At 39.4% G+C, this 25,679-nt stretch overlaps 2 protein-coding genes across 3 annotated transcripts; one reads left to right on the forward strand and one right to left on the reverse strand.

Annotated features, from left to right (window-relative positions):
• The first annotated feature begins 155 nt into the window (after positions 1 to 155).
• LOC118843554 (small EDRK-rich factor 2-like) lies at positions 156 to 414 on the forward strand. Its single transcript, XM_036751239.1, has one exon. The coding sequence runs from the start codon at positions 212 to 214 to the stop codon at positions 389 to 391; it is 180 nt and encodes a 59-aa protein (XP_036607134.1). The 5' UTR covers positions 156 to 211; the 3' UTR covers positions 392 to 414.
• A 1,041-nt stretch (positions 415 to 1,455) lies between these two features.
• PMPCA (peptidase, mitochondrial processing subunit alpha) lies at positions 1,456 to 25,659 on the reverse strand. Of its 2 annotated transcripts, XM_036751544.1 has the most exons (13): positions 25,506 to 25,659; positions 14,289 to 14,491; positions 13,970 to 14,049; positions 12,839 to 12,921; positions 11,680 to 11,774; positions 10,711 to 10,811; positions 9,597 to 9,860; positions 8,582 to 8,674; positions 8,373 to 8,491; positions 8,114 to 8,204; positions 7,357 to 7,419; positions 2,648 to 2,792; positions 1,456 to 1,864 (listed from the first exon to the last, which is right to left on the reverse strand). In XM_036751544.1, exons 1-13 carry the CDS (start codon positions 25,589 to 25,591, stop codon positions 1,695 to 1,697), a joined length of 1,593 nt encoding a protein of 530 aa, XP_036607439.1. In that variant the 5' UTR covers positions 25,592 to 25,659; the 3' UTR covers positions 1,456 to 1,694. The 2 variants fall into 2 exon arrangements, with proteins under 2 accessions (XP_036607439.1, XP_036607440.1); XM_036751545.1 differs by lacking the exons at positions 14,289 to 14,491; positions 25,506 to 25,659 and having other exon boundaries at positions 12,835 to 12,921; positions 13,970 to 14,025.
• Between the last annotated feature and the right edge of the window lie 20 nt (positions 25,660 to 25,679).

Here is a 25,679-nt window from a genome sequence, read left to right on the forward strand (position 1 = left end):
GTTTAAAAAAAATTCATAATCAAGCAAAAGAGATTCCCACATTGAACACGTCCAAAAAAGTAAGTCTGATTCTGCATCTCGAATTTATCACTGACCGGTTAAGAAGTACATAGCATGGAACACGTCACGTGGCGGGGAAGGGGTAGGGTCGGGGACGTCGGAGAGGAAAGAGCAGACGCCACCGAGTCAGGCCGGAGCCGCTGCCGTCTCCATGACCCGCGGTAACCAGCGTGAGCTTGCCCGCCAGAAGAACATGAAAAAGCAAAGCGACTCAGGCAAGGGAAAACGCAGGGATGACGGGCTCTCTGCAGCTGCCCAAAAGCAGAGGGACTCGGAGATCATGCAACAGAAGCAGAAAAAAGCCAAGGAGAAGGAGGAAGAGCCCAAGTAACTCTGTGGCTCATGCCCATCTCTCTTGCCCATCGACCATCTGCCTGGAGCCAGTCCCGTCACGTTCTTGCTGCCTCCTGCAGCGCTCACAGGTCCCAGAACTGATGGCATTCCCTTCACCCTGTGTCTGTAGTCGGTTCCCTCTGTGCATCCTTCCCTGCAGGCAGCCGTGCTCTCCCCCAGGGCATTCCTGGGGGTGAGGGGGCTACCCTCTCCCAGTGTTTTTTATTCCTATGGGGCTTACCCCAGAGTATTAAAAGTAGCTTTGTAAAAAAAAAAAAAGTACATAGCATGCTTTATCATAGGTCCTCTAGTCGGACCCTGTAGTGATCATACTTCTTAAGTATTTCAAAGTTATCTTTATAATAATGTTATTCTATCAATTGTCGTATTTCACTTATATAGGTCTTCCAAGGATTCACTGAAACGATCTTTTTCATTTCTTACAGTTCAATAGTATTCCATTCTAGTCATGTACCATAGTTTGTTCAGCCATTCCCTAATTGATGGGCACCGCCTCTCAGTTTCCAGTTCTGTACCACTACAGAAAGAGCTATAAATACTTGTGTATGAGTCCTTTACCTCCTTCTTTGATCTCTTTGGGGCACAGGCCTCGTAGTCCTATCTCTGGCTCAAAGGATATGCACAGATTAATAACTTTTGGGGCATAGTGCCCAATTACTTTCCAGAATGGCTAGACCAATTCACAGCACCTTAGGTGCTACAGTACATCAATGTGCCTGTTTTCCTGAAGCCCTTCCAACATAGGTCGTTTTCCTTTTTCGTCAAGTTTGCTAATCTGTTAGGTATGAGATTAAACTTCAGAGTTCTTTTAATTTTCATTTCTATAATTAAGAGTTTAGAACATTTGAACAATTCAATCAATTGCTTCTCTTAGTATTTCAACTAGACTACGAGTAAGGTACTGTAATTTTTAAAAGAAATCTTCATATCTTGTTAAAAGAACAAGATTCATACTAAGTATCGATCCATTTCTAATACCCGAGATTATTTTTAGCTGTTAGCAACCTCTTATTTGCCTTAAAGAGAAGAAGAGTCATACACTTAGGTGGTTAAATATTTATTCTAATGGTCATCGTACTTAATGTTGAGAGAGTGAAAACTGAGTTGTGTGGTCTGGAAAGATTTAAGTTAGAAGTTCATTTAATTCTGGAGAACAGTCCTATATGTTTTATTCCATATAATTAAACATTTTTTTTTGTACTAAATTACAAGTCCCAAGAACAATACATAAAAAACATGCTCCCCTGGATTCTCAGGGTGGTTTAGACTTTATCAGTTCCTTATCGGAAAAGCCTGTACATTCTTGGCAGTCGTCCATCTTTACTAGCTAGTGCTGCTTCAATGTGTTCATATGTTGGCAGGTCTGTCAAGTCTCCCAGGGCAGCTACGGAAGGTTTACCCCGAAGCATTTTAGTAGCTACCCTCTTGATATCATCTGATTTCACATTACCTAGGACAGAGGAAAACAGGAATTTTGAAAACCACTTTGCTCCGAATGTACTTTTGCTTAAACTAGAGCTGCTGTTTTCAAGATTAAATTTATTTTGCGGTCAATAAACAAATTAAGAGAGAGTTCACAAAGACCTAACTTGAAGAAGAGAGAAGATAATTTCCATGGGTTAAGAGGCAGTTAAAAGTTGTTTGTACTACAATGAATTGGTCGAGGAAGGATCAGGCCAGTTGGGACAGCCTGAGCTCCTTCTGGGTGGCTCAGTACCTGCTCTAATTAAAGCAGTCTACCCATACCGCATGGCAGCTGGGTGGTGCAGTTGGTAGAGTGCCAGGCCTGAATTCAGGAAGACAGACTCATCTTCCTGAGTTCAAATCTGGCTTCAGACTCTTACCAGCTGCTTGACCCTGAGCAAATCACTTAACCCTGGTTTGCCCTAAACAACTTAACAACAGCCACCTCTATCCCGTCTCTAGTAACAAGCTATGATGTACGTTATGAATTTTTTTTTTACCATCTTAAAACAACAAGTTTCAATCCCTCCAGTGACATATGGGTTGATAATAGTCTACTTAATAAACTACTTAAAGGATATAAAGATCTCTGGTAACAAGTTCTATGTATAATAGGTGCTCCACTAATGTTTTATGTTAGAGGATGAGGATGAAAAATTACATAAGCTCCTTTTTTGAAGGCCAAATGAGAAATTAGTATGACAAAAATGAATCTGTAATAATCCTTTGGATTAGCATAATTATAACATAATATAGATGTAATACTTACGAATGAGAGCACACAATTCATGAGGTAGTTTTCTAGAGTTTGTTGCCAGCACCTGCCTCCCTACATCCTCAAAAATTACAGGTCTGGATTCTAGGTTCATCATGAGCATGGACATAAGTTGTGTCTTCGCTCTCTCAAGCTCCACCTAGATGTTTAAATAACCATTCCACAAGATTTTATAAGTATTAGCCATGTGAAAGTTTATCAACAATACTGAATACAATCAATTTTGTCTATTTATTTATGTCTACGATTGAGAATATACAAGGATTGCAAAGTTCTCAGAAGATGAGGATGTTTTCCTGAGTTGAAAATCATGAAAACATGGGATTGATTTGATTTCATCAATGTTTACAAAATCAAGACAGGACTTCCCCCCCGGCCCAACCCCACCTTAACAAATTCTGATAATATTTGTCCATTTGAACGATGACACTGCTAATTCCTCAAATATCCTATGACTTTTAGCTTTATTCCACATCAGGGATTGCCATATCTTAATTTTCATTACTACCCACACCAAAATGAACTCTGAAATTTCTTCCTCTGATCATGACTTTCTACTTTTCTATCTCCCTCTGTGCCTATCACCTTGACCTCTATCCTTTTACCCTTTCCTGTTTTTCCAATCTATCATGTTTGCTCTGCCTTCGCTCTGCTCCCTTGACAGTCTTGACCCTTCAGCTGACCAGCTCAACCATATACATTATCTTGAATCCTAGTGTCTCTAATCCTTAGTCCTACTGGTATTCATGAACTGCTAAAAGACTATCAAAAGTAAAATTTGTTCTCTAACTTTAATTAGGTCCGTAATGCTGCAAGGTCTTCCTTTTAATCTTCCACCATTGTCTATGGCACTGACATAAGCAAGGGTAGTGGCAGTTTCTTTTTTTCTCCTCCAAGCTGAGAGAAGACCTCACCTTCTACTTTAAGAAAAATGTGTACAAAACTCCCATTTTCTACTTTACTCTTCAAAATCCTCATATTCTCTCTTACTTTGTCCCAGTCTCCAACAAAGTGCCTTTTCTGTACAAAAGCCACCCACCAACTCATCCACTTGTGCTAGTGAGGTATGGTGGAAAAAGTACTTGCTCTGGAGTCAGAGGACTTAGGACAAAATCCCATCTCTGATATTTCCTACCTATGTCAAAGTGGGCAAGTTCCTTAACCTGCCTGGGCTCTCATTTCCTCATCTATAAAGTGAAGAGGATGGGACTACATAACCTGTTGTCCTTTCCAGCTCTAAATCGATAATCCTAAACCTTACATCTCACCCCTTCCTTGTCTCCTTTCCATTTAAAAGATTCCATCTCATCCTCAGTATCTCCTTTGCTACTGGTTCCTTCCGTGCTGCCATACAAACATGTTCATCCAGGTCTCCCCCAACCTTTAAAAGAATTTCACTTGACCCTGTCATCCCAAAACATTATCTTACATCACTTCTTACTTTCACAGCCAAACTCCTATAAAAGGTGTTTTAAACTCATTTTGTCTTGATGTCTTCACCTCCTATTCACTTCTTGACTCCTTGTAATTTGGTTTCCAACCATTACCATCGTACTGAAACTCCTATCTCCAAGGTTATGAATGATCTCAACTGCTGAATCTGATGCTTTCCTTGATCTCCTAGATAGATACACAGATCTCCCTGTCCTCAGCTCCTAGAAACTCTTTCCTCCCTTAACTTCCATACCCCTGCTCTTTCCTGTTACCTTTCTGACTACTCCTGCATGGCTTCATGGCTGGATAATTATTCGTGTAACTATCTACTAAATGTGGGCACCTCTCTCCTAGTCCCTCTTTTTCTTCCTCTTAGTAATCCATCAGATCCCATAGCTTCAACTGTCATGCGGCTGCAGATGGCTCTCAAATCTATACATCCAGCCCTCATCCAACCTCACCAATTAATTGCTAGACATCTATACGTGGATGTTCTAGTGACATCTCACACACAACACATCTAAAATATAAGTAAATTATCTTCCCTCCAAACCTCTTCCAAACTTGGCTATTTGAATTGAGAATACTATCATTCTCCTAGTCACCCAAATCTACAAACTCAAAAGTCATTTGATTCAACTCTTTTCTCTCATTTTCTACATATCCAATTAGTTGCCAAGTCTGGTCAATTCTACCTGAATAAAAAGCTTCTCATTTGCCTCTCCTTCTCTCAACTCACACAGGATTCCCTAGCATGATCCTCATCATCTTGGATCTGGACTATTAAAAATACTTTCATTTAATTTTTTTCTCAATTATATAGAAAAATTTTTTCTTTTTCTTTTGTAACTTTTTTATTCATTTTAAACTTAAATACAAGACTAGAAGAAAAAACTGCACATTTCCATGCATACAGCAAAACATAAGAGAGGATTCAATATAAAACAATAAATTTCCATTTCAAGAAAACCTATATAATAAATACTATATACATTATTTTCAAAGCTACCTAGCTTTTCTTTGCTTCCTCCTAGATTTTCTTTTGTTCTCTGCTGTGCTTCTTTTATTTTTTTCCCCTCCCTCCCCAACCCTTCCCCACCCTAAAGAAGGCTAAAATTAAATGTACGTGTGTGTATGGATGTGTGTATATACACAGTGATAGCTATATACATACTCATACATAGCTATGTAAGACCATACTGTGCATCTTTCCATTTGTCATCTCTTTCTCTGGAGGTGGATAGCAACTTCCTTCATATTTTTTCAGGGCTTCTTAAACCTTTTCCACTTCAGCAAGACCCCTTCCTGCTTCTTAAACTGGGGGATCTTGACCCCATATGGGATAAATCAACCAGCTCATCATTTCCTATACTCTGGCAACATTCCAACAAAATCACAACCTATCTGAAAGATTTTCTATGAAGATTGTTTTCCTGATTTTCTACACTCTTTCTATTCTTGGCTACACTGGTTTTATTTATACAAGAAAATTTTAATTTAAAATAATCAAAATTATCAATTTTATACTTCAACAATGCTCTCCCCCTTATAAAGGTTTTTTCTTTTTTTGCTTTTTGGCAAGGCAACTGGGGTTAAGTGACTTGCCCCAGGTCACACAACTAATACATGTGTCAAGTGTCTGAGGCCACATTTGAACTCAGGTCCTCCTGACTCCAGGGCTGGTGTTCTACTCTGGTACTGCTGAATATTTTTCCTTTACATCTTTTCTCCCTAGTTTCTTCAAAATTCCTGACCTTTTATTCTTCCAAATGAACTCTGTTATATTTTTCTAATTCAGTTTTCTCCAGAGGTCTAATGTTTCTAAATTCTATACATCTCCTTAACTTCCTTTTTTATTTTATGGTTAGATTATCTAGTTCTGAAATGTGAACACTGAGGTCCTCCAATTGTTATAGTTTTATTATCTATTTCTATTTTCTCCTATAACTCATTTAACTTTTCCTTTGAGAATATGGATTCTTTACTTCATTGTCTATGGCATTTAAAGCCCTTTACCATCTAAGTCCAATCTACCTCTCATATTACTCTCTTTCACACACTCTTATGTTCCAAGCAAGCTAGACTTCCAGCAGTTCTCTAACAGTCTATCTCCTGTCTCCATCTTTGAATAGACTGTCCATCTTCTATGACTAGAGTGCACTCACATCTTAACTCCACCTTTCTGAGATCATCTTACATGCCTCCTATGTGAAGCTTTTCCTTATCCGCCAACTGTTAGTGCTCCCCCTCCTGAAGTTACCTTATTTAGTTATTATATGTGTTATATTTTCTTGGCAGAATGAAGGCTCACTAAGGACAGGGACCATTTTTATTTTGTTTCTGAATCTGAAATGCCTATCATGATGCTTGGATATAAGCTCTTGATGGAAATTTATTAGGTTGAGCTACTCATTACCTTTCAAAGAACTTAAGTGACCAAGAAGGTTTTTTCCCAAATAGGCAAGTGAGGGGGGGCAAACTTGCACTTATCAGACAGAAAAATTTGTCTGGTTTTCTCTTGTACCTCTATACTGTTTTCCTGAGTGTCTGAGATCAAGGTGTGCTATGGGGCTAAGAGGAGGGTGGTTAAATGGTGGGGACACAGAGCTGACCTACCGCATTTCAATTTTTAGCTTTTCTGTTAGAAGTAAAATTAGGTTCAAGTTTGCTCGATATCTTGAGTGTATTACAGGTTACAAAATATCAAGGATGGTCCCTTTTATGTCTACAATTTGCATATTTATATCATCTTTTCAGAGGGACTTTCTTTCTTTAGTATAAAAGCTTCAAGTAGGTAATTTGGGACATAGTAAAGGAGGCAAGTTAGAAAAGACTCTCCTAGGAACCAGGGAAGCTATCAAAATCCTAAGGAAAAATAGTAGTTCAATATGCTCCAGTTGTTTTTTATTGATTTTCTGTTCTATGAATTTTTAGAAGTCATGTTTTCTAGTTTATGTTTTGATGAGATTATGTATAAAGAGGTATTCTATTTTTTAGTTTTAAGCAAATCAACTGAGTTAAAAATAAATACTAGCAAGGTGAATTTTATTTTTGATCTCCAAATTATGTATAACCATGAATCTCATATGACACTGGAATTGTACTTTACCCTCTTTGCTACTTGCCCCTTATTTACATTTAATATTCAAATTGAGCAATATGTTTTTGGGATAGTGAGAACAATTTCTTTGCCTTCAGTATTATTCTAATAGCCATGTTGTTGAAGCTGACTCCTCCAATCACAGATTATGGAGAAAAGCATAACTTACCTCACCGACAGATCCACCCATTAAAATAAATTCCCTTGTTATGATTTCTACCATTTCTCGAACCTAAAAAAGAATGTGATGTTGGAAATAATAATCAAAAAGCAATGGTTTGTTCTTTAAGTAGTCAAATAATCTTAATAACATCCTTAAATGCAATCTAAAAGTTTAACTTTTCATTGTATGATAATAACTAAGATTTGTATAGTACTTCACAGTTTACAAAGGACTCTGCCAAAATACATGACCTCATATGATAATCTAACTACCCTATAAGATATGTGTGTGCACATACTTAAGACACGTATATACTCTATCCATATATTATCAACTTCATCTTACGTATGAAGATAATAAGGCTCAACGAAGTTAAGTAATTTGTCCAGGGTCTTGGGGTGGGGGAAAGGTAGAGATGGGGAGAAAATGTGTAACTCAAAATCTTGTGGAAATGAATGCTGAAAACTAAAAATAAATGAATTAATCTTTAAAAAAAAAGTAATTTGTTCAAGATCACAAAGCTAATAAATGGTGGAAGTGAGAATTAAGTGTAAGTCTTTTAATTTCCAAGTCCAATGTGCTTTGCTATATTTCTAAGGGACTCCCTAGGAAAGCTGCAGGTAGGTCATATAAGTACTGAATAATGTACTTTAATATTAGAATGAACTTGGCTGACTAAATTAAACTAATAAAAATTAATAAGCTATTGAACCTCAGAGGCTTTATGAAGCTTTAGAAATGAAAAATGAACCACAACATTTACCTGTCTGGGATCAGCACTAGCATGAATACATAAGAGGCCCGTATCTTCATAACTGTGGTGATAGGAGGTTGCATTATACATCCAATGGTGCCTATAAACAGAAACCCAAATTCTAACATGAATGCTGCTTTCCTTGTCAAATACATAATGTGCATGTGAAGAAAATAAAACCTCCAAGGTAGAATCAGTGTCCGAAAATCCAATCATTCACTTTGGCTTAAAAACCCCGAGAAAAACTTTTTCTAAGATTTCCACCAACCTATTTAGCACATTGAGATAGAGTCTGGTGAACATTCCCTTTCCTGGTCCACCAGCTGAAAAAGAACCTCCTCCTCCCATCATCATGTTTAACACCGCAAAAGGGATGAAATCTTCCTCCTGCGGGAGATTGGAGAAAAAGAACCAAATCAGTGAGTGGATTAAACATTCAGCAACACAAGTTTAGGCATAGCCCTTCTTAACACTTACCAAAAAAGAACAGCTCTCAAGTCCTATCATGATATGTGTGAGTTCAGGGATTGGCGTGGGCCCTAGACTCACATCTGACATGTCTCTTTCTATCTGTGAAGAACACATATACAAATGAATGAAGTATGCCTTAATAACAGCTAGGTCTCATAAACAATTGGTGGCAAATACAGTGCTCATCATCTGAGCCAATTTAAATAGATCCAAGTTGAAATGTTGTGTTTTTTTTGAAAATTTTTTTTTAGAGGTTATGAATAAATTTCAGTAAATATAGCTGGATTAAACTTTAAAATTTTTAAAGCCTCTAATGAAAAGACTTATCAGCAATATAATAGTATGATGGAAAAAGTCTTAAATTACAGATCAAAAGACCCAGATTCTAAGGTCACCTGAACAATGAACAGCTGTCTAACCTCAGTTTCCTCATTTGTAAAACCCTGTCTATATCACAGGTTTATGAAATGTGAAGGTTCTTTGTAAAGTGCTATATATATATATATATATATATATATATATATATATATATATATATATATATATATATATATATATATATATACATACACACACATATGAGTAGCAATAGTAGTTTAGCCATCAATACTACATGGAAATACTCCTCCAAGTGTCTTTAACAAATTTCATTACTGAGTAAAATTCACTTCCAAAGGTGGCAACTAATTTTTAATTCCTTTGACAAAATTTCCTAAGTTTTACTGATACTTTTTGTTTTTATATGACAGCTATTTCTGGATCTACTTCCCCCTATCTCCTTCACCAGAATTAAATCATCTCCTATAATCAAGAAAAACAGTTTAGCAAAATAACAGTCATAATATTCAGCAGTGACTGAGTCTAAGAATGCATGCAACAGTCTGTCCTTATAGTTCACCACCTCTTAATTTTCAATTCCTTAGCAATAAACCTTAAAAAGTAAGTGAGATCAGAGTGCAATTTAAAGTTTTTATGATGCCACTGAAAACAGTTATAATTTGATAGTGCACTTTGGCATTACCTTGATAATCCCTCCAGTATACTGTGCAATAGATCTGTCAACATCCTTGTCCTGCCCACTACTCCAAACTGGATTTATTCCAAGGAGATATTTTCTGGCACACTCCACTAATTGCTCATGTTCTATCCCTACACCAGCCAGTACCATCCGGTCAGGAGTATAGTAGTTTCTCAGGTATGAATGGAGTACTTTTCGATCAATTTTGGGAATATTTTCGGCTGGACAGAAACGGTGGAGACCCACTGTATTTTCCCTGTATGCAGCCTGATAAGAGAAGAGAAGCATGAGGAACTTGATAGGAATCAGAGCTTTATGTTTACCCAAATGTCAAAATAAACTTTACCCCTTTTCTGACTTTCATCATTATAATGCCTTTGGTAAAACTGTATGCATAGCATGCTCCAGCTATTTCTAGTACATGAGACATGTTCAGAAGAGTTTTTCAAGTCTACCTAACAAAGAGCAATCACCTACTTATGTATAGTTAATATTTCAAGAATGCATGATGGCATAAGACTCCTTTCACCTATGTAAGTCATACCTCTTCCATGCTAAGACATGGCATGGTAAGACAGGAGACAGTCTTCACGTTTTTTTGTGGCCAAAGAACACTGACCACCCAGTGATCAACCTTCAGGTGATGACCTTTTCTGAGCATAGGTAGGCTGGTTCTTATATGACAGATACACACACATGCCACCAGAAAGCCTGTATTTGAAGCCTTTTTAGCTTCGAAGAATCTTTCAAAGCTTGTACTCAACTGCAATAATTTCTGAGAACTCAATTTTCACACCATGATGAAGCATCTGAGTAGGTCTTTGGTAGAAGCATGTGTTACCAATATAAAGCCTGAATCTACCTCTCCAGACGAAAATGTTAAAACTAAACATTTTTGAAGTAAGTAGCTTCAAGGACAAATAAAAGGAAGTCTTTAACCTTTTTATACAAGAAGTTGGATAATTTAAATCCAAGGGAATTTTGATTGCTTATGTAGATAATAGATCTGTAACGGGTTAACTTCTGTGGATGAAATTACAGGCATAAACTATGCTAACAACAGAATGAGTACAGGCCATATAGATGACGGGTCCAACCCAACTGTGGCTTATCTTACTTCATGAATCATCTCTGTGAGAAGTGGCTCCGGATCAGGCCTCATATTTAGGTCCTCTAATTCAAACTGGACAGCCATTCGAGTCATATCAATTTCTTCATCTACAAAAACAACGAATCCAAAGCGTAAGAGCCACTACCCTAAATCCAAGAAAAGTTGTAAGAGCAAGAAGCTAACTCATTTGTACAAAGAAACATAAGAGTAGTCAAATGACACGTCATTTAACTTCTGAGTTCTCCAACTATGTTCTTATGTGCTCCAGACACAGACTAGGAGAAAACACTTCAAGTGGCATCAGAGGAATAGCAGTGACCTGGGGCAGATACTATTTCTAGCTCTGTCCCTACCTACCTATATGACTATGAGAAGGCAACTTCTTTCTGCCTCGCTTTACTAATTCAAAATGTCAGGATATTACCTGCATAGCCCACCTCATGGGATTATTGAAGATTTAAGTGAAATGATGAATGGGAAAGTCCTTTAAAGTGCTGTGCATAATTAATTAAAAGCAGCAGCAGGATCAATCTTGTCAACATATCAAGGATCTATGATTTCAGTCCTGTGGAAACCTCTTCCACCAAAAAAGATTACGATTTATCTATAGTTAGGAACAGAAGTCTAAGAAAGGTTTTAAAATCAAGATCAAATTGAACCTTGTAGTCATACCTCAGTCATAGTATGTAAAAAACAACCTTAACAGCTTTTTAAATAAAAGGACTAGATTTCACTATAAACCAACAAATAAATGGATCAATTTAATAAAATCTAAGAAACTATTTCATTACTAATTATCACATCACAAATCAATCTTTTTCATCTGGTTTGCCTGTAATTTTTGTATAAAGGCACTACCTATATTGCTTGCTTCCCTAGGAAATAATGGCTTTTTTCATACTATGCTGTATAATAGCAGATGCCTGATACAAACTGACATTGTTTGGCTCCTCAAGAAGTACCAGAGCATCATACCTGATAACTTTGGTTGCAACACTACATCAGCTAATAAGCCAACCACAGTATCCAGTCCTTTTGAATCAGCAGACACAGCATACATGGTCGTATCCCTGAAAAAACCACAAATTATTTTTGTGTGGCATTTGTGATGAGAAAATGATGTGGATTTGGGTGGCTATGTTTAACATTTTAAGTTCTGTCACTTAGGCGTCCTAGAGGGAAATCAGCTATTTCTGCGGAAGCAGTCTCATTCTCAGCAATAAAGTTACTATTTACTGGGCCTAAACTGAAAGGAGTCAGTAAATATTGATGGTATTTTTAAGAACACTGGCACATTCTATTTCCTTCTATCAACTAAGACATTTTCATTCTGCACCTTAAAAATTCTTTGGTTAAAATTTATGAAGAACATGTACCGGGTGCTAAGTGGAGTGGACAGAGAAGAATGCAAGCTACAGCCCTGAAGGAATCTGGAGTGGTTGAGGAGACAGTGAACTGACAAGTGTGGCTGAGTATAAAGTTCATGTTATAGTGCAGAATGGAAGAAGCCAAATTTTGAAAGGACTTGAATATGAATGCTCAGTTTGAGTATAAATTTTAACACGCAGGCAGTTGGGAGTCACTAAAAACAGATTTTGATACACTGATAACCATTTTGTAACTTTTCCTCTTGTACTATATGTTTGTGCTCACTAGTATATAGCATTCTGTAATTCTGTTTCTCCATACAGATGTATGGTATTATTACTATTTTGTCTCTCCTACCCCATGTAACTTAGGCAAGTCTACCCCACGTTACTTTGAAAACTTTGTGGTATCTTCAAGGGTACTATAAAAGGAAGAACTTTATGTGTGATTTCAAATGATGATCATAGTCATGACCTCCTGCAGTCCCACCTAGCTCTAAACCTATGATCCTCTGATCACTGTCTTAGATGAAACTAAGCATTATTGACAGTGCCATTTCTATTAACAATTAGTAAACAACAAAAGTAAAAAGAGACATATGACCTGCTACTAGGCAGTTTTGCTTAATAATTTTCAGGGGAAGTGCTTTGCTTTGAAGGGAATATTTGTCTGGGGAACAGTGGAGAAGTGTTTATTATGTTTTTTTAAAAAGCTGTGTTAAAAAGAAATTCTTTTAAAAAATTATTTTAGGTAGTAGCTGACATACCTTGATGTCTGGCAGTCACAAATTCCCCCATGCTTTTCCAGGGTAAGCAGAATTTCATCTTTGCTGCCATATCTAGCAGTAGACTAGGGAAAAAACATTCCTTATGAGTTCATATTTTTAAAAAAAATCTTTTTTTTTTAAATTTCAAAGCACATAAAAATAATGAAACCTCCAGGAACAAAATTAAGTATCTCTAGCCAAACTGCTTCATCTTTTTTGTATTAGTTTAGTGGTTTAATTTGGTTTCTTTACTGATTTCCTTTGGCTTTCTTTGCTGAGATGAAAATTATGTCCAAATATATCCTTCCTACTTCACCAAAGTTGTTTTTAGCCATCAACATCTGCTTCTTTACTGTTATTAGTCTGGCTTGATAATCAACCAAACAGTAAGCATTAAGTAAGTGCCTACTATATGATAAGTTTTGTGGCAGGCCCTAGAGACACAAAGACAAATGTGAAAGTCCCTGCTGTCACAGGGTTCCCCTTAAATTCTCTTAGGAAAGACAACAAGAACATGCTTAAGTAAATCTAAACAACATACAAAATGAATACTACATAATTTTGGAAGGAAGAGGGTGGAGCAGGGAAAACTAACAGCTGGGAGTAATCAAGGAAGGCTTCATGCAGAATGCAGTACTTGAGCAGATCTGAATAAAATCGAGAATTCTAAGAGGCCACATAAAGAGAAAGTAGATTCTAGGCACAGAGGATAGTCAGTGCAGAGGCATAGACACAGGAGATAGTTTGTCACGTGTGAGGCACAGCAAAGCCAGTTTGGTTGGCCTACAGAATGTAGAAAGAATAATGTATATTAAGATAAGAAAGGTAGGTCTGGGCCCATGTTGTGAAGAGTTTTAAAAGCCAAACAGATGAACTTCTATGTGATGCAATAGGGGGGCCACCGGAATTTATTGAGTAGGGAAATGATATAATCAGACTTACACTTTAGGAAAATCACTTTGGCAGCTGTGTTTAGGAGGGACTGGAGAGAGAAGAGACTTAAAGCACAAAGAACAGTTAGGAAGCTATTGCAATAATCAAGGCAAGAGGCGAAGAGGCCTTGATAGCCAGACTATCTACTTAATAACCTTCTACAAGCACATTCTCTCAAACTGCAAGCCAGATACTGACCGAAAATGCCAGTTTTTCCAAAAAGTGAGCAATTCCACCAACATATTTTGCTTCATGTCTTGATCCTGAATTAATCAGAACTGATAACAAAAAGAGAAAATTAACAGGTTAAACCAGAATTTACAGAAAGAGAAAAAAAAACCCAATTTCCTAAAATAATTAATGACTTTAACTATGACTAAATCAAACAACCCTTTCCATTTTTACTCTGTCCAGTAAATAAGGTATATACTCTATACAATTAACTGTTTACCAGAAGACACTTATGTACAAACTAAATGAGACAAATAATTGGCCACTGAGCAGCAAATGTACTTACTTCCTACTGTACAAAATTGTCCAAATTTATTTTGGGATGCCACACGAAGTCCATTCTCTAGTGTTGTGACTTTGGTTTCAAATTTTTCCTGTCCATCAACCGTTGCAAAAATAGGTTTGGGCACTCCAGGCAGGGGAGAAGAGAGAGGAATGCTGGGGTACGAACTGCCACTACTAAATCGTCTGCATGCAGTCAGTCCAAACCTAAAGCAGGGATGCATGCTCAATTAAAATAGTAGTCACTTGTGATAGTCACCTTTATGCAGATGACATTATGCATGACTAAGATCTTTCTTTCTAAAAGATACTACAAATATTCCTGTATCCCTAATGACCATGAGACCAAGAATCAGGAAACTTGATTTTAAATCCTAGCTCTGGCACTTAATAATATGACCATGAGCAAGTCAGTCCACCTCTCTAAACCTGAATTTTCTCACCCATAAAAAGGAATGCTACTTGTACAAATTACCTCAGTACTTTGTAGGGAAAGTGCTTTTTAAACCATAAAGCTAGAAATAAAATTAGTGAGTTTTTTGAGGCAGTGCATTAACAGTGTAAACAACACTGAACTTGGAGTTAGAGGAACACATCTGGAGTATTAGGTCATTGGTGCCATATTTTAGAAAGAACACCTGATAAGCCGGAGAATGTTCAGAGGAGGGCAAACCATCTTGAGTTCATGCTATATGAAGATAGGATGAAAATACTGGAGGTATTTAGTATGGAGAATTGAATACCTAAGAGAGATAATAATTGCTGTTAAGTATGTGAAGAGTTAGGACAAGAAAAAGGATTAGATTTGTTCTATCTGGCCCCAAAAGGCAGAAATAGGAGCAATGGGTGAAGCTGCAGGACACATTTAGACTTGAAGTAAAGAAAAACAATAGAACTCTCCAAAACTGAATCGGGCTGCGGTGACAGTAGTAGGTTCTACGTCATAGAAAGTCTTCAAACAAAAGCTAGATGACCACTTGGTGAGGTAAGAGATATAGTTTCCCAACTTGTACTCTCTCTCCACTACAATCCACATTCAATATACAGATGCCAAAGTGACATTTCTAAAGCAGAATTGTGATCATGTCTGTTGTCATTCGGCCGTGTCTGATTCGTGACCCCATTTGGGGTTTTCTTGATAAAAATACTGGGGTCGTTTGCAATTCCTTCACCACCTCCTTTTATAAGATGAGGAACTGAGGCAAACAGGGTAAAGTGACTTACCCAAGGTCACAAGGCTAGTAGGTATCTGAGGCCAAATTTGAACTCAAGAAGATGAGTCTTCCTGGCTCTAGGCCTGGCACTCTATCCACTGTGTCATCTAGCTGCCCTGTGATCAAGTCACTCACTTGCTGAAGCTCCAGTGGAATTTGGCTCAGTTTGGCTTTCAAGTGTGTCACAACCTGGCTTACCTTTCCAGGCTTATTTCACATCATTCTCCTTTATGAATTCATCATCCCACCTAAATTGGCTTGCTTTCTGTTTTCCATATACAACACTGAATTTTTGACCTTTGGGCCTTTTCATAGGCTGTCCTATGCCAGGAATGTACCCCCTTCTCACCTCTTAGGCTCCCTAGCATCCTTCAAAGTTCAGCTCAAGCACCACCTTCTACATGAAGCCCTTCCTGATTTCATCCTCTTACCCTCTAGTCCTGAAGACTTGGCAGTACCATCCTCATCCAATCCCACGCCCCTAAATTTATATTTTGTTTATTCTGTATATATTTGCATCTACTTATATAAATACAGCTTGTTTCCTGTGAAAGAATATAAGCTCCAGGAGGGTAGGTGTAGAGGGCCAGCTCTGAGAAAGTCCATTCTGGGATAAGATACAGGCCAGGTTTTCATTGAAGCCCGTTCTTGCCCTTGGGCTGATAACTCAGGATGTGGGCTCTCCAAACCCCCCTCGGCACACACGTGCTAAACACCACCTGTGGGCTGTTAACACGATATTGATATGGCAAAAAGGAAACAAAGCACCAGAAAGTCACACAACATAAGAAATGTTTTGCACAAGAACTTGTTGATCTGCGTGCCTAAAAAGTACATAAGCCCTTTCCCTGAGCTTAACAAACAGAACTGTGCTGTACTCTCCCGTCTGGCCTGCATCGTCTTTTCACTCTCTGCGGCATCCTTTTTCCCTCTGGTATCCTGGCCCCATGGCTGCTGGTGGCAAGTGGCACCCAAACAGACGGACCTGAAGCAGACAAAACCAGAGGGCAGGGACTCTGAAAGAGTGAGTCCCCTGAGGAAAGGCCCTGACAAAAACGGAGCTCTGGTAGGATAAGGGCAATAATCTTTCCTCTGCTTTCCTTTCAATTTCCTATCCTAAGGTATCACCAGGCTCATACGGAGATTAGAGAGATGGGGCAGACGCAATCAGGAGAGAGGGACCAAGAATACCATATGAAAGCCTTAGAGAGGCTAGTAAGAGAAAGAGACTGCCCAATTACAGGAATTTCTAGAAACAGTACAAAGGTGTTGCCTCCGGTTCCCAAAAGAAGGAACAATGGATCCTAAAGAATGGGAGATTGTAGGAAACCAAATGAGTGAATATTTCAGAGAAGTAGGGCCCACAGCTTTCCAGTAACAGCCTTTTCTATTTGGAACATACTAAAAATTTGCTTACAAAAACTGAAAGTTGTACCTGTAGCCACAAAAATTTTAAAGACAGATGTAGACACAGGAGGAAGAGCAGTGAGTCGAAGTGCTAGAACATCACTGCAAAATCACAAAAACACTTGATTCACAACAGGAACAAGTCACTCCATCTGCTCCCCGACTTGTGTATAAGTCAACATCACAAATCTGGGCAGGAGAGTTAACATCCCATGAACTTGAGGGAGTAGTAGAAGGAGCAATTAGGATTGCTCGAGAACGTGGAGAAGACATGCCCATGGAAATGACACTCGCTTTACCACTCACCGAAAAGACCTAATCCTCAAAATGCTCAACAAGTCATTCGGGAGCATACAACAATAGATTTAAAAATACTTAAAGAACTGAAGCAGGGGGCCTCCAGCTATGGAGCCAATAGCCCCTATGTACAATCTATTATAGAAAACATTGCCAGACAAGCCATGTGCCCCAAGACTGGTACACACTAGCGAAAACCATACTTGACGAAGGAGACTACTTAGTCTGGAAATCGGAATTTTTCTAAAAGTGCCTAGAACAATCAAAAAAGAAACCAACAAACAAATGTAACATTTTGTTTGAACAGCTTACGGGCACAGGGCGATTCACTGATCTGAGAGATCAGATCACATATGAATTACATGCCTATGAACAGATAATGAACTGTGCCAAGGAAGCTTGGCAGAGGATACCCGGCAAAACAGCCTTCATGCTACTCCAGGCAGTGCAGGTCTTGACCTTCCCTCTGCAAATGACTACACTGTATCTCCCTCTGCCGGAGTTCTCTCTGTCCCCACCAGAGAATATGGCCCACTGCCTACCCTAACAACAGGACTCCTTATAGGACGCAGTAGCTCCTCCCTCAGAGGGGTAGTAGACTCAGATTACATGGGAAAAATCAAAATTTTATTATACACAACTTTGCCACATCCCATACATGTAAGAAAGGGGAAGAGAACAGCACAGTTGATTTTGATAAAATATGAAACCACAGGGAATCATTTTCAGAAGGTTCAGGGCTCACAAGGATTTGGAAGCACAGGAAGAGAGGCTCTCTGGGCACAAGATATTACAGACAAAAGACCAACTTTGAAAATAAAAATAGAAGGCATAGAATTTGAAGGATTGATAAGATACCAGAGCAGACAAATCAATCATCGCAGACCGACTTTGGCCAAAGCCTGGCCACTAGTAACAAGTGATATGTTACTAGTAGTAACATATCAAGGAGTAGGGATGGTCACCATCCCGAAACAAAGTGCAAGATGGTTAAGCTGGGAGGCAGAGAGGAAAATTCAGACCATATGTTTTATCACATCTACCTATAAATCTATGGGGGAGAGACCTCTTGGGATATATGAAGGTCACTATACAATCTCACCTCCCACCCCGGATTTTTAGGAAGGGCCACTGTCATAAATTCTAAGAATAGGGCGCCTAAGATAACCTGGAAGGATGGGCCCCCCGGTTTGGGTCAAACAGTGGCCTTTAACATCAGAAAAACTACAGGCCCTTACCGATATTGTTAATGAACAATTAAAGGCAGGGCACATTGAAAGCTCCAACAGTCCTTGGAATTCCCCTATTTTCACTATAAGAAAGAAATCTCGAAAATGGAGAATTCTTACCAATTTGAGAAAAATTAATGATAGAATGGAAACTATGTGAAATCTTCAACCAGGACTCCCCACATCTAACATGATACCCAAGGACTGGCCTTTACAGATCATAGATTTAAAAGATTGTTTATATACTACTCCATTACATCCCACAGATTATAAATATTTCTCCTTCTCCTTGCCTTCTATTAATCTCAAGGAACCTCACAAGAGATTCCAATGGAAAGTTCTGCCACAAGGGATGAAAAATAGTCCCACCATGTGTCAACAATATGTTGCACAAGCTTTACAACCTATAAGAGAGAAATAGCCGAAAGCTTATCTTCACTCATTACATGGATGACATACTGTGCTCATATCCACAGGCAAAGAGTTTGAGCCTCATTTTACAGGAAACTAAGGCACAATTAAAAAATTACGGACTTGTCATTGACCCAGACAAAATACAACTTGCTCCTCCATATTCATATTTAGGGCAGACACTGAGTCCCACATCAGTAACACCTACAAAAATCTTTATTCATAGACAGGAGCTTAAGACACTCAATGATTTTCAAAAGCTTCTTGGGGATATTAATTGGGTTCATCCTCACCCACTATTCAAGATCTTAAGGGGAGATCCACACCCTCTCCTCGACAATTGACCCCCACAAGCCTCACAACAACTGACAAAAGTTGAGGAGCTCTTCAAAAGTGTCAAACATATAGGATTTATCCCAAGCGCCTGCTAGAAGCTACTATCCTCCCTACACCAAAAATTCCTTTTGGGGCTTTACACCAACAAAACGATATCATAGAATGGACTTATTTGCCATTTCAAGCCTCAAGAAGCATTTCTCCTTACCCTCAAATGGTCGCTCAACTCCTTCAGAAAAGCATAAAAAGAGTCACAATGCTGACAGGGAATAGACCACATGCTGTTCATCAGCCATATACTAAAAAACAGGTCAAATTTCTACTAGCTAATGACCTTGACTGGCAAGTTTTCCTAATGATGTATCTAGGTCCCATTGATTCAATAATTAAACACCCTGTATTCCAATTCTTAAGGCCTTACCAGTGGATATTTTCCCACAATTGTTAAGTCCTACCCTATATTCCATGCCAGAACAGTATTCACTGATGCAACCCAGCACCATCGAGCATGCTATTTCTCCCCACCAAATGTAAAGCAAATAATTACTACACCATTTTCCTCTACACAGCAAAATGAGCTGCATGCTATAATAGCTGCATTAAGGGACTTTTCCGAACCATTTAACATTATATACGATAGCAAATATGCTGTCTATGTAGTCCAACATATTGAGACTGCCCAGATAAAATTTGCTCAAAATCTCTCTATAAATCAGCTTTTCCTTGACTTGCAACATCTTATTCAAACACGAAGACAGCCAGTTTTTTGTTCTCACATCTACTCACACACCACATTACCAGGCCCATTAACTGAAGGGAATTCAATAGCAGATCTACTAACCACATACTCCTTTTCAATGACAGAAGCCCAACGATACCATGCACGCTTTCATCAGTCCTCTAAAATGCTACACAAACAATTTGATATCACACGAGAACAGGCTAGAAATATAGTAAAATCTTTCCCACAATGTATGCCATATCTACCTCCCCCCCCAATACTGCAATCAACCCTTGAGGCCTTAAGCCTTTACAACTTTGGCAAATGGATGTCACTCACTACCAACCATTTGGTAAGCTTCAATACAACCATGTCACAATAGATACTTTTTCTTCATCTACTATAGCCGCTGCACAATCAGGGGAAGCCTCTACACATGTGACAGATCATCTCTTAGCCTGCTTCATGGTGGCCGGTGTCCCAGAAACTCTAAAGACAGATAATGGCCCGGCTTACACCAGCAAATCATTCAAAGAATTCTGTTCCACGTTCCAGATAAAACACATCACAGGAACACAGGAATCCCACACAACCCAACAGGACAGGCCACTGTAGAAAGACGTAACAAGGACATTAAAATTCTCTTAGAACAACAAAAGAAAGGGGGAGGAGGGCAGGAAAAAAGGGTAAGAAGAAGGTTGGATCAAGTGCTATATACTATAAATTTTCTAACACCAGATAACCAAAACTTAACCCCAGCATAAAAGCATTTTAATAGACAAAAACAAAGGTTCCAGAATGATGAGACATACAATCATGTGGAAAGACCCAAAAATAGGATGTTGGGAAGGGCCAGCTAGGCTACTAACATGGGGGCGAGGGTATGCTTGTGTCTCCCCAGATGACACAGAAAAACCAATCTGGATACCAGAAAAAAAATCTGACCCTGTGACTACATTGGCCAACAGGATGAGGATACTCAAAATACAGAAAAAGCCCAGAACAGAGAAGAGGAGAAGAAACCAAAGACCCAGGAGGAGGGGCGGCTGCAAAAGCTTCACTACTCTTCTTGCCATGATGATGATTTCGGGGGTGAAAGAAAATAAGACTCACTAGGCATGTATGCCTTTTCCACCATGGCTTAGGTTCACCACCTGGCAGAATACAACCAAGTTGCCAGGCAGCCTTGAACTTGATGTCTGGTCCGGACAGATGGGGTGTCATGGTCACCATGGGTCCCATAACTGGGAATCACAGTATATGGTACACACATCATTCCGGGGAGAGGGATTACTATGTATAAGCTTGTCTCCCAAATCCCTATTTCTTTGTATCTATAAATTTATGGCATAATCATAATGTGACACAAAATATAAGTGATTTAGAATTTATCACCCACCTAATTGAACACAGCAAAGCCCCAGGAATTGATCCTGAAGGCATCACCAATGACTCACTTCAACTCCTAAAGCAAGTCAAAGCAACATTGTTGCCACTTTCTTCCCTTGTTTGCCTTCCTATCACTATTGTGTCTCATAGGGCCCTGTCTTCTAACAAATCATTATTTGACTCATCTTTAGCTTAAGCTCCATCTTAAAAGAAGGGGGGAGATGTAGAGGGCCAGCTCTGAGAAAGTCCATTCTGGGATAATATACAGGCCAGGTTTTCCCTGAAACCCATTCTTGCCCTTGGGCTGATAACTCAGGATGTGGGCTCTCCAAACCCCCTCAGCACACACATGCTAAACACCACCTATGGATTGTTAACACGATATTGTTATAGCAAAAAAGGAACAAAGCACGAGGAAGTCAAGCAATGTAACAAATGTTTCACGTGAGAACTTGTTGATCTGCTTGCCCAAAAAGTATATAAACCCTTTCCCTCAGCTTAATAAACGGAGCTGTGCTACACTCTCCCACCTGGCCTGTGTCTTCTTTTCATTCTCTGCGGCATCCTTTTTCCCTCTGGTATCCTGGCCCCAAGCTGCTGGTGGCAGGCAGGAACTGTTTTCTTTTTGTCTTTGCATTCCCAGTGCACAGCACAGTGCCTACATGGAGTAAGTACATAATCGATGCTAGACTGACCAATACCCTGTAGAGAGGATTCTTATGTAGGGAGAAATTGACTATATGATTTTGGATGCTGTTTTCAGCTTGGAGATTCCATGTTTATCATTCCTTGCCCAGACACATATTACCCATGTCCCTTCAAATGGAACTTTTCTGGACTTAATTTTCCTCATTGACAAAATGAGGAGGTTGGACTAGATGACCTTGAAAGATCTCCTTCAGTTCCAAATCCTATTAAAAAAATATCAGATTGGGAGTGAAGAAATCTAAATTCTAGTTCTTGATGCTTTAATGACTAACCATATGCCATTAGACAATCCATTTATTAGTGTCAATTTCTTCATTTGTAACTTAGGGGGTCTAGCAGTCCTATTTACCTCAGTAGTTATAGTACATGTATTTTAAAACCACCATTTTGAGTTCCACACTAATGCTTCATCCTGAATGGTGGTGACCTGGCGCTCTCAACATTTATGTCAACAGAGTGAAAGCTCAGACACGCTCTGCCGAGCTGAAAAAACTTTGTGGGCTTGGCAATGACTGTGTGTGTGTGTGTGTACACGCACATATACATACACATACATATACGTATACGTATATTGTCATGTGCTTACCTAAATTTGGAAAGGCTCATCACCATAGTGATTGTAATGCGATTTTTTTTGGCCATAGTAACAATCAAAGAACAGAATCTACTAAATCAAAAAATTGTGAGGAATTGAGAGGGTCAGTAGAGAAAGCTCCCAAGTAGACAAAATTACAGATCCTTGAAGGACTGAAGTCTATTTTTAAAATACGGTTCTAGATGTATTTGTACAAAATCTCAGTGAGACCTTGTTAAAGAAAAATTTGTGATGAAATGAAGCAAAGCTTTTCATATGATATGTAAAACAGATGCTGCCAAGATCAGTAGTTTAGTGTTAACTACCAGAAAAGCTGAAGTCAAAATTATGTGAAAAAGTCATTTATGATCTGAGGCTAGGAACCCTTTGCTTCCAGTGGTTTCTTCTTCAAATCAGCTACGATCACTCTGGAAACTGAAGCAGCTTGGAATGTTAGAAAAAGCACTGGCTCTAGAGCTAGTGGACATCAGCTTACATGTCATATTTGGCATTTAGAAGCCATGACTTAGGGTAAGTGACTTAACTTCCCTAGATCTCATTTCTCCATTTGTAAAATAAGGGGGTTGGCCTAGAAAGGCTCTGAAGTCATTTCCAGATCTAGAACTATGATCCTATCATTTCAAATAAACATTCTGACCACGTCCTGTGATGATGCACAATGAAAAATCAAAGGCATTCTGGAACCAAATTATACGGCAACCCCCTCCAGCACCATGTAGTAAGTGAGAATTCTTTCCCAATATTTAAGTCACTAGTCCCTATGCTTAAGTTCAAGTTAATTGATGTTCCTAAGGGGGAAAGTAGCATAGTGAAAAGAACAATAGTTTAGACATCAGAAACCTTATATCCTTAGATTCAAGTCACAGCTTTGCTACTAATTTGCTGTGTGACATTGTCATCACTTTACTTAACACCTCAGGTTCCTCCTCTGTACAAGTGCGGGCACTGCGTAAGGAGCTCTCTAGGGTTGTTTCTAGTTCAATGTTCTTATGGGTTTGCCTAGAGATCTGTGGCTTTTATACTTTTCTGAAAGAACAGAGTACAATCCAACCTTCCTGCCAAAGAATGTGCTTAACCTGATGGATGGAGAGCAATCAACTCTGGCAGCTGGCTCCCTTTATTTTAGTTACCAGCACAGTCTTACAGAAAAGTGACTGCATCTCAAAGTTTCTGGCATACAGGAGGTATGAGAGAAGGTTTATAGAACTGGACCAAGGAGTAAAGTTCTTGATCCAAGTCATAAAGCAGAGGACTGAATAATGACTCATTTAGAGAGACTACACAGCACATGTACAAGGGGAAGAAAAAGCTATCAATCAATCCACTGGCTCTCCAGACATATGAGGACACAATTCTCCTAAAGTAACAGTAGGAATACCATCTGTGAGCATAACTAAGACAGGACACAATACACTGATGGGATGACAATGAAGAAATAGGAAGACTTTTATGACAAAAAGATTTGTACTCAGCTTAAATTCCAAGACAAGCAGTAGAAAACAAGGAGTAGCCAGAAATTGTCAGAAGACGCAGGTTTTAATCCTGGCTGTGATATTTACAAGACATGCGATGAGCCCTTGATAATCTCTCAGTTTTCCTCACATGTAAAAGGGGGAATACATTGTTACTACCTCTTTCACAGAGCTGCGTGGAGAAAGTATTTTGCATAGTTATACGTAACCATGAATTTTGAGGCCCAGCTCTGTCATTTACTCTAAGTGACACAGAAAAAATCATAGCCTTTTATAGCTGGAAGAACTTGAAGAATCATCTAGTCCAACTCTTGTTAAGTCCAAATTAATTCATCATGCCTTTATTTACCACCTACTTGTTTAGTATTAAACCAGGTGATGGGAGATACAAAGTTTAAATATTACATAATCTACAACACATAGTTCCAGTTTACTGTGGAAATAAGTCACAAAAATCAGTAACAATGCATGATATCTGGAAAAAATCTGGAAAGGTACAGAACAATATACTAAATGAAGTCCCAAGTGGGTGAAATTGCTACCATCTGAGGAGGATTGAAGAAGGCTTCACGGAGGAGGTAACTTTTGAATTGAACTTTAGGAAGATGGGCTCATGCCCAAGCAGGAAGGGGGAAGGAGGATATTTCAAGCTTAGAGAATTTTAAGCCATAAAGGTAGGGAAATAGAGGTCGTTCATAAGGGATAGCATTACCATTCCTTCTGAAGGAGATTATAGGGAGGCCATTCTAGGCATAAAGAACTACGTAAATAATGGCAAGGGGATGGGAAAGCACAGGACGTATTGAGGAAACACTCTGGTTAGGAGCATAGGGTACAAGACGGTATTGTGTCCTATCTTTGTGTGTGAACCGGGCCAGGGCCTTTCTGGACTCAGGGAGGTTTTCAATGGGAAAAGATAAGCAGCATATTTGTCGAGAACTGCATGTTTCGCGGGGAAGCTTAATCTTAAAGGCAACTAAATAGAGACGTTAAAATTTATCAAATGCCGACTTTGGTCAAGTCACTTTAGACACACGTGCCCGTTTTCTCCTCCGTTAAATAAAGGGGGTTGAACTACGTGGTCCTCAAGAGTTCTCCCAGTCCTAAATCGAACTGGTTTACACATTTACACAGCAAAATTCTGTTTTCCCATGTGCACACATCCACGTGGAAATGACTCTGATTGGTCCGATGGGCTGTCCGGAGCAGGGGAATGGACGAAATGACCCCCGGCAGGCTCCGAACGGTGAAGACTCCAGAGGGAGGCGCCACGAGGACCGGGAGCGAGGCTGCAGTCACTGGCCGGCCCCTCTGAGCCTCCGTCAGAGTCCCGCCCGAGGGACCTGGGACAGGGCCGCGCAGTCATGGCCTTTCCCCACCCTTGGCCCCCCTCCCTCCAACTCTCTGCCCAGGAGTCGGTCCTCCAGCCTCAACCCTCTCACCTCATGCGAGAGCGGCCCCAGACCCCCGGTCCACGCAGCACGGCAGCTCCAGCTGCCCCAGTTACGGCCACCACCGCCGCCGCCATCTTGCACCTCCACCCAGCGCTTCTGCGGTCACTTCCGCTTCCCCGCCCCCTCCCGGCCACGCCCCCGCTGTCTGGCCGCCTCCTCCCC

Source organism: Trichosurus vulpecula, chromosome 3, assembly GCF_011100635.1.
Source record: "Trichosurus vulpecula isolate mTriVul1 chromosome 3, mTriVul1.pri, whole genome shotgun sequence".
NCBI lineage: Eukaryota > Metazoa > Chordata > Mammalia > Diprotodontia > Phalangeridae > Trichosurus > Trichosurus vulpecula.

Excerpts from the sequence above, each read along its gene's own strand:
- LOC118843554 (XM_036751239.1), top strand. The coding sequence starts at position 212 with ATGACCCGCGGTAACCAGCGTGAGCTTGCCCGCCAGAAGAACATGAAA.
- PMPCA (XM_036751544.1), bottom strand. The coding sequence starts at position 25,591 with ATGGCGGCGGCGGTGGTGGCCGTAACTGGGGCAGCTGGAGCTGCCGTG. Across the intron at positions 14,050-14,288 it reads ACAATTTTGTACAGTAGGAA|TTCTGATTAATTCAGGATCA; the intron begins GTAAGTACATTT and ends TTTTGTTATCAG. Across the intron at positions 11,775-12,838 it reads TGTGACTGCCAGACATCAAG|GGATACGACCATGTATGCTG; the intron begins GTATGTCAGCTA and ends TGGTTTTTTCAG.